General features: G+C 37.9%; 1 protein-coding gene and 1 long non-coding RNA gene across 3 annotated transcripts; one reads left to right on the top strand and one right to left on the bottom strand.

Moving 5' to 3' along the window:
- Nucleotides 1-752: 752 nt before the first annotated feature.
- Nucleotides 753-3,676, top strand: LOC104607092 (polygalacturonase At1g48100). The gene is made up of 6 exons (XM_010272600.2): nt 753-1,911; nt 2,051-2,218; nt 2,305-2,349; nt 2,457-2,664; nt 2,745-2,826; nt 2,951-3,676. The coding sequence occupies exons 1-6, from the start codon at nt 1,561-1,563 to the stop codon at nt 3,450-3,452; spliced, it is 1,356 nt and encodes a 451-aa protein (XP_010270902.1). The 5' UTR covers nt 753-1,560; the 3' UTR covers nt 3,453-3,676.
- A 330-nt stretch (nt 3,677-4,006) lies between these two features.
- On the bottom strand, nt 4,007-4,946 carry LOC148801837 (uncharacterized). Of its 2 annotated transcripts, none has more exons than XR_016084271.1 (2): nt 4,809-4,946; nt 4,007-4,638 (listed from the first exon to the last, which is right to left on the bottom strand). It is a non-coding gene; the product is annotated as an uncharacterized LOC148801837 (long non-coding RNA). The 2 variants fall into 2 exon arrangements; XR_016084272.1 differs by having other exon boundaries at nt 4,007-4,630; nt 4,809-4,889.
- Between the last annotated feature and the right edge of the window lie 4,430 nt (nt 4,947-9,376).

Raw genomic sequence — 9,376 nt, 5'->3', positions numbered from 1 at the left:
ATCTACTAAATTATGACATCCTAACCCTTTTATTTAAACTTTGATCAACTACAAAATGCATTAATTTAAGAATATTTCAGCAACTATGATATTCTTGTAGATATGCATCTATATATACAAAGAAGATGTTTCAGTCCCAAACTTTATCCATTTTCGTTGAATTAATTTTTTTTTACAACTTTAATTAGTAGATGCATGCCTTTTCTTATTTTATTTTATTTCATTTTAAAAGCCAAGCATCCTAGCACATACCCATTTCAGACAAAAAGATAACCGAAGTGGGCTTTAACATATTTCAGAGAAAAAGAGACTGAGGCAAAAACCCGACCACATACAATATCATTGGTCAGTAGATTACGCTTCTCAACAACATTCTCAGCGTGGCTTGTCCAATGTCCACGACTCCAGACAAGCAGCAGAAAGAAAAAGAAAAATTAATTTATTCCTTTCAGGCCTGTTAAACAAAGACTTGTCTAAAATTAAATATTTGTAATCCGAAACCAGACCGCCATCCCCATATCAGTCACCAGTACTATCAAATGTTAAATTTCGCGAAACCTGATTAAGATAAAATTCTTCGCTTCTAGCTAGCTGAATCTGAATCTTCTGATCGTTGACAACTACAAGTAAATGAGTAATGGCTCCTGCTCATCAAGCAAGAATATATTTATAATTATGAGTTAATGAATGTGATAGTTTTTGGAATGATCATTGCTGATTATTATCAGAATGAGCTCTTTGTTCTTTTAGGGTGGTGTTGGATCGATTCAAATGCTTCTGGAACTCGGTGCAGATGGTATATATATATACTATTTGATATTCCTTGTCAGCCAAGTGCAATTGTGATTCCTTCAATAAATGGGGCTTCTGATACCAAACTGAAACTGAAAACTGAAAAGGTATTGCTTTAAAAGAAGCTTTGAATAATATATTACTGCGGCGTAATAACTAGACTTGGGACCAAAGAAAGTGAAAGTTATGGGGAAGAACATGGGGGCGATGATCTTAGACTATTACCGCCTGCTCCCAATCCCATCTCTTCATATCCCATCCTTCCACCTTTTTTCCTGGACGGTCATATGCGGACTCCACATTCTCTAAAAGATATGTGTCAATGCAATTGGTCGGTTCTCGGTCCATTAAAATATTTGCAGGGTGTAAATTAAATGACCTCAAAAGAGTTACTCCCACTACTTCACTGTATTTATAAATGTGGCTCCGACCTTGCTGATCGATTCTCTGTCGTCTCTCACTGTAACTTGTTCCAAGCTAGTGGTCACGTTCACGTATACAAAGGAGACGAAGTGTCGAGTGTGTTCCGACTTCCAGAAGTGTCGAGTGTGTAACTTCATTTTTTATCGCCCCTTGTTCCAGTTTCTGACAATGGCAAAGCTTGTCCAAACCTGGGCTCAAATCCCAGTCGGGTTCTTTGAATTTTGAAGCTGGGCACGGTTCTGATTCTTGACCAACTGATCGTTGTCCCTATAAATAAGAATACATCTTTATTAATTCCATTTGTTTCCCATCTCATCTCATCTAAGTTAAACCAGAAGATCAGCCATGGAATTGGCCCGGGCACTGTTATTGGTTTTCTGCATTTCCTTGTTTTCCGTTCAAGCTAGACATCATCATAACCATACCAAGCACAAGCACGGCCATCGAGTCTCCTTCATTTCACAGCCCCCTTCACCACCACCTGAGCCTGCAGCTAGTAATTTTAGTGGTATCTTCAGTGTACTGTCATTTGGTGCTGTTGGAGATGGCGTTACAGACGATACTCCAGCTCTCAAGATGGCATGGGATGCAGCCTGTGAATCCGAATCGGCAGTCCTCCTTGTTCCTGATGGCTACTCCTTCATGATCCAGTCTGCAATTTTCACAGGCCCTTGTCAAAATGGCTTGGTGTTTCAGGTAATATGATGAGATTGATTATCTCAAAGTTAATCTGTAATTGAACACATATTAATTTGCTTTAGTTTACATAGAGAAATTACAGAAGAAAATGCTGATGGGTGTTGGGTGTTGGTACTTTTTCAAAACTCATGAGAAGATTGATGGTGCTCTCATGCCGCCTGATGGGCCTGAGTCTTGGCCTAAGAATTACAGTAGACGCCAGTGGCTGGTATTCTACAGAATCAATGGAATGACAATGCAAGGGGGTGGTCTTATTGATGGGAGAGGTGAAAAGTGGTGGAATCTTCCCTGTAAACCCCACAAGGTAGAGAAGCTAAATTTCTTTCTGAACTCCACAAATTTAATTTTCAGGGGTCTAAATTTTGATGACTAACTGTTTCCATGATACAGGGAGTTAATGGAACGACGTTGCCCGGACCCTGTGATAGCCCTGTAGTAAGTTCATCATGATCGACCATTAATTATTTCCTAGTTTTTACGTTATACATTAATTAATGCACCAAAGATTTTTTTTTCTTAGACATAATCTTGTAATAATGCAGGCCATAAGGTTCTTCATGAGCTCCAACCTAACCATTCAGGGGCTTAAGATTCGGAACAGCCCCCAGTTCCACTTCAGATTTGATAACTGCAGAAACGTCCATGTAGATACAATTACCATAAAGTCACCCTCTCACAGTCCCAACACTGATGGAATTCACATAGAGAACACCAACTCTGTCCGGATATATAATTCCATCATTTCAAATGGTATATATATGCAGAGAATCTCTCAATATTTTCACAAAATACATCTTACTGTGTTGTGCACTAACTGATCCTCACTACAGGCGACGATTGTGTATCGATTGGATCTGGTTGTTATGACGTAGACATAAACAATATCACATGCGGCCCCAGCCATGGAATCAGGTATATATATATATATACAGACCCTGATGAACTCTCCCTTCTGTGGATGAATTAATGTATCACCTATGTTCATTTGAAGCTCACAAACTTCATATATATATATATACTTTTTCCTTCTGTTCAGCATTGGGAGTCTAGGAAGCCGTAACTCGCGAGCCTGTGTTTCCAATATCACAGTTACCAATTCAGTCATAAAGCACTCAGATAATGGAGTTCGGATTAAGACATGGCAAGGAGGATCAGGGTCTGTATCTGGGGTGAGCTTCAACAATGTGCGAATGGACACTGTGAGGAATCCCATCATAATAGACCAGTTCTACTGCCTCACCAAAGGCTGCCTCAACCAAACCTCTGCGGTCTTTGTCTCGGATATCTCATATACAAACATCAAGGGGACTTATGATGTGAGGAGCCCACCAATGCATTTTGCCTGCAGTGACTCAGTCCCATGCACCAACCTAACCCTCTCGGATGTGGAACTTCTTCCTGCTCAAGGAGAGTTTGTGTTGGATCCATTTTGTTGGAATGCTTATGGCGCTTCAGAGACGCTTACCATTCCACCAGTCTCCTGCTTGCTGGATGGTATACCAAGGTCGATACTGGAGAATGACATAGAACACTGCTGAATCACTAGACTACATCATGTAAAGCAAATCTCTCTCTCTCTCTATTTATATATAATATTTACTTAATTAGGAGCTGAGAAAAATTTCATAAAGTGTAAGAGATGAAAAGTATAATATAATATAGTTGGGAAAATTAAGGAGTGATGTACTATGTATGCTCCACCATATATATACCTTGTTTCCACTGTAACTTTAGTTTAAGAGATTTTTTTTTTTACTTTTCATCCAGACTCCACTACACTAGTTTTCTACTCCTTTTCTTTTTCTTTCTGGCGATCACTCAAACTTATCAGTTATCACTCCATAGAAAAGTTAGAGACGACATTAATGTATATAGTCTTGAGAGATACAACAGCTTTTAATTTATATCCAAGTTCAGAAAACTTGGAGCACTTTTGTATATTGAAATGGGTGTGAACAGGCGAAGTATCACAGTAGTTGGCCTATAACATATGGCTATCCATTAAGATTTGGTCAACATTAAATATTGATCAATGACAATTATTAATTGTCACCTTGTTAATAGGAACCTTTCCGTTTCTTTCTATGCATGATCCTGCTCAATAAAATCTAGATAATTAAAATAATTACTGATAGTCACACAACAAATTAAATGCTTTCTGTCTCGTGGGTTTGCTTACTTTTCAGCAAGCGAGTAGATAGTTCATGTCTGTTTATATACGGGAGACAGAGAAAGGATAGCAGGATGGGGAGATTGAGAAGACTTAAGGTCGAGAATTTATAGTATGATTATATTTACATGCAATGAGCAAGTTCAAGAACAGCCGAGTTTAGAGTTCTACTGATATGATTTGCAGATATAATATCAAAAAACTTAAACATAGGCATATATAATTTCGTCTTTGATGGGCTTGATAATCCAATCCTCCTCCGTCTGATTATAGAAGCCAAGCACTTGCATCAGTAAAGACTACCAGAGATCTAATCTGTTTCGAGATTGCCTGATTGAGACCAAAAAATAATTAGGCTCTCCATTCGGCATGTTTAGTACTGTCTACTGCATCCACTCTTCTGCTGCCTGTACAAATAAGTGTGTCAAGTTTTGATTTAATAACAAATCCTGCTCCTGCCTGTCTTGATTCTGCATGAAAAGAGCCGCCCACATATAGATGATAATCTAAAGATGTTCGATTCCATACTCCACCTGTTGCTCAGGCCTAAGTACCTTTGAGGAGAACAAGATAAACAGAAGAATATAACGCGGCAGTGAGTTAGTTCATCTGTTCATGTCTTCATGAATTAAAAAAAAAAAAGAACCCATTAACAGGACTGCAATAATAACGGAAAACGAAGAGAATATGTTTTGAGAGTGAGTGAAGGGGAGTAGGTTTTGACCATGATCTCACAGTGACTTCGATATGTGAGTGCGGAAGTGGTGCACGGCGGATGGCTGTTCTCTCTCTCTCTCTCTCTCTCTCTCTCTCTCTCTCTCTCTCTCTCACGCGTAACGTCTACAATAATCATGGGTTGAAGGTAGGCTTACGTGCTCTGAAAAGGTAAGGACGGTGCACGACCTAAATTCCAAAAGCGACCCACCAAACTTCCCTTTTTTTTCATCTCTCTCTCTCTCTCTCTCTCTCTCTCTGGCTGTTTTGTAACTTATAGTAGACAAGATGTTGATCTCCCCGAAGTGGGTCTTTCTTAGAGACCACCTAACTTTTAACAAACGTGCTCCGTCTAGTGCTACTCAATACTCATTCTTTCTAGAAAAGTGAGAGTAGAAGAAAATAGTCACTGGATTCTGCCGTTTAAAGCCCCTCATAGAGTCATCCATTTCCTTGTCTATTCGGTCTCCCACTTGTATCACTTTTAATTCTTTGCCATTGTCTTAATCAGGCTTTAATTAGTTCCCTAATCGGTTCTGTTACTGTTTAAATAGCAAATTCTTAACTGCTAGCTAGCTGATGAACCCTGGAGGAAACAATTTTGTAGAGTTTACAGATAGCCCAATCCCAAGATGTTTCCATATAGCTAGGTTCAGTTTGGGAGGAATACAAATACAGAATATGTACAGTATAAATACATTGAAGTGGACTGATCCAAATTAAAATGGTTCAAAGTATTCATCGGATTGGATTGGACCTGGTCCATTTGTAATGAACTCCTACCAGTCCAGTCCAATTGACACCCCTACCAGAAGGAAGGCATGATAGACCCGGTTAGAACTTTGATGTATAAAGTAGTTTGGCAGATCTGTTTTAAACTGTAAAAGACAAATGTGCATTACACTGGGTCTATCATCTCCACCTTCTGATCATCATCGTCATCATCATACTATGTGAAATATCATGTCCCACCTGATTCCATTCATGATTCAACCTGACTGGATTGAATCCATTATGTATAAGCAAATTATATCAAAAGATTCTGATATATAAATGGGCACTTCTGTGGCACTGTGAGACAGCAGGGGACCCTTTTGTTTGAAACTTTAACTTTGAGGTTTGAAGCTCACTGCCAGGGATTGGGGCTGGACTGCTGGAGGAGGAAGAATGTGGATATCGAAAGCTGCACAAAAGTAACCCAAAAGAGAAAGGAATCCACAGACAGAGAGAGAATCTCACTAACACACTTTATACAATACAATGTTGCGTGGAACCCCATTAACATATAAAAAGCTTTTCTGCTTCTCTCTTATATGGATGGACATCAGCTGACACAGAGGAGTTGGAATCTTTCAATGTTCTTCTCGTAATACCAGGCCATTCACAATAAAGCTTCCTGCTCCATCCAGTAACAAAATCTTAGATGGGTTCAAGCTTAGTCCAGAATTCAACTAGACTGATCATCGGCTAACGTTGCGCCATGGATTGGTCGGTTTATAAATTCAACTAGGCTGTTTGGTTTTGAAGGTTCTATCTGGTTTTTGGTACAGATAGGATAAAAGAGCAGACTGAAGTACTAAAATACTGCTGGGAAGTGTGAACCATCCTTTTGGGTCTAAAAACATTCTCTCTGTCTCTGAAAGTTACTGCGAAAAAGTTGTTATGGTACAGCATAGCAGTTACAGATTGAAGAGTTGCCCTCCATGGCCAACACTGTGTTTTTCGTTGTCTGTTTTGGGTTATTTTCTCTTGACTCTAGCTCGTAGCTTTTAATGTTTTCCTTTTTTTTTCTTTTTTGCTTTTATTTCTTCTTTTTATCAGTCTTTTTCCTGCTGCAGTTACCTGAAAAATACTGCCCTGTTTCAGAAGAAAAAAAATATATTCTTATTCCTGCAAAAGCTTAACCCTATACAATCTTGGAATCTTTTCTTGTCTCCCCACAATGAAAATGTCAAAATTGAAGAAATCATTAATACTCATTACAATGACCAAAAACAAAAATAAATTAGTGAATTACTTGAGTTGATATTCTTATTAACTTGCTAATGATGCTGTTGGGAAAAAAATCAGTGTTCTATAAGCAACAAACGTGATTCAATAAGAACAGAACAAGAAGGAAATTGAAGGACAGAGTACATATGGCATCTACTGCTAAGAACATATAACCCAATTTACACAAAAATCAAGAAAGATGAAAGATGAAAAGTTTTATGTATGTGGCAGAAAGACCAGATGAGCATCAACTGTAAAGCAAAAAGGAAAAGAGAACTACATATTTACATGCAGTGCAACACATGAAATTGCTTGCAACTATCTATGAAGAACGGTTAACACCTTAAAATAGAAAACATGTAATAAGGGTTGGAAATACAAAAGATGGGAAAATCCATCTAACGTAGCATACAGTTCCAGTATTTATATAGATATAGATGATACACAAAACTAACTACATCATAGATAATGCATTTTTATGCACTCAGCCAATTATAGATTTGGGTTTGCTTTTGTGATCAGGGACCAAGAAAATACACGACTGTAATATATCTTTCTCTTCTTTCACCCTTCCATATATCCAAATTCTTTCTTTTGGTTCACAATCCATAAATTTTTTTCCTCTTAACAGAAAGTTTTCAGATGCTTGATGCAAGTACCTCCGACAAGGAAGCTGCAACTTGTTGAATTATCTACCAACAAAATGTTTAGGAGAGAGAGAGAGGGAGAGAGAGAGAGAGTTATTCATTTAAATGGACTAAGATAACAGGGATAGAATTGATTAGCTTTACCATTCATTTAAAGAGTGAACATCAGGCATAAAACATTGGTTGCCATTTGATTTACACTCTTAATTATAGACAAGGAAAACAAATTATATAAAACTTTAATTTCCAATGGATCTTGAAAAGCACTCAACTAGGGAACCTGGCTACAGATGGCTGATGCTTATTACCATGGTTTTAAAAAATGACCCGGAAACGGAATGGTTCTGGCCACCGGTTTCTGGGTCGACGGTCCGACTGTCTGGTTCAAATGGATGGCCCATTTTGACAAAAATTTTAAAAAATAATTAAAAATAAAAAAACGACCAAAACTGTTGAATAGGTTGACAGGTCGATGGTTCGACCACCCCGGTCAACGGATCATTGACTTTTTCAATGGTTTTTGGTCAGGGACTGGATTTGGGGTAAAACAGAACTGATTGTCTGAATGGTTTTTTGGCCAAACGGTCTGACTGTCTGCATCAATGACGATTCAAAAACCATGTTTATTACCAACACATATACCAATTCAATGGCTCCAGACATTGAATTAGACTGGTCCAAAATGATCCAAAATATTTATTGGATTAAATTGAATTAGACATTGGTAGTATTTTTGTAAGTACACCGATAAGATGTTCTTCCCTTTCATTTCCATTTGGCTATTCCAACTTCAATTCCTTATCATGATTATCCGAATTCCGATTTTTTTAATAGATAAAAGTTCCATTTATTAAGCGATTGATAAGTTGGTAGATCTAAATTGATGAAGTTGAAAGATGCACTTTTGGTTTGTACTCGAGACATAGATCATGCATGCTGGTTTGTTTCAAATTGCGTCGTGCTGGTTCCATGGTAGTAGTACTACTGCCAATTTCAGCCAAAATTTTTTGATACTTGAGAAGCTCAATTCTCAGATTAAATCCACACAGAAAAATGTAGAGGGATGAGTGAGTTGCAAGAGCAATCAGAAACACTGCTATCATATGAAGTGAAAATTCCTAAAGAAGCATCTGAAATAAGAATTCGTGAAAGTTTCTTGTTTCCCATGGTTGCAGAATGTTGGTATGCATTCGATAAAGAAGTTAATGGATTAAGATCTTAGATTGATATTTGTTGCTGTCAAATATGATGCCGATGGCAATAAGGAGATTTCATTGGTGTTTGAGTCCGACAGATTCGATTTAAAAACAAGAGAAGAGTATATGTCAAAGGCCCCGGGTGTTATTCCAGGGGCAGAGACTCTGATGGTAAAGTTAGTCGAGTGTTTAAGAGGGGTCAGACCAGGCAAGAGACAAAGGCTCAGAGTTTAGTCCTTAATAGCCAAGAATGATTCTCTTGGGATTCTGAATATACTTACCTTGAGATAAACACCCCCTTTTTTAGCTAACCTCGCCTTATGAGTGGTTGAAAAAAGTGATGATGGTCAGTTAGGATTTGATCTAACCGATGCCACGTGGTGCGATTAGAAACCCGCCAAGTATCCCTACGTTAATATTGCTTGGAATTTGACTTTATTGTATTAACCATCAAAAGTTTATGCCTACCAAGCTGTTCTTTTTTTTAATTGAATTGAAAATTTATTTATTCGTTCCTTACCTCAAGGTTGTTGTTGTTGTTGGTCATAAGACCATATAGAGTAGAATCTATGTGCATTGCCTATATTTTAGTCATATTGCGAATATGTTTTTAAGCTTGGTGATTTAAAATTGCTCCATTCAATGTGATCAATATAAGCAGAACACGAAGATGCTCACTAAGACTACAAAATATTACCCTGCAAAGAAATCTTTAAGCTCAGTTTGGAAGGAGTACAAATAGA

The sequence above is a fragment of the Nelumbo nucifera genome, chromosome 3 (genome assembly GCF_055504915.1).
Source record: "Nelumbo nucifera cultivar China Antique chromosome 3, China Antique-T2T, whole genome shotgun sequence".
NCBI classification, from domain to species: Eukaryota; Viridiplantae; Streptophyta; class Magnoliopsida; order Proteales; family Nelumbonaceae; genus Nelumbo; species Nelumbo nucifera.
The sequence above is the reverse complement of the archived record's forward strand: the minus strand, read 5'-3'. Positions and strand labels throughout refer to the sequence as shown.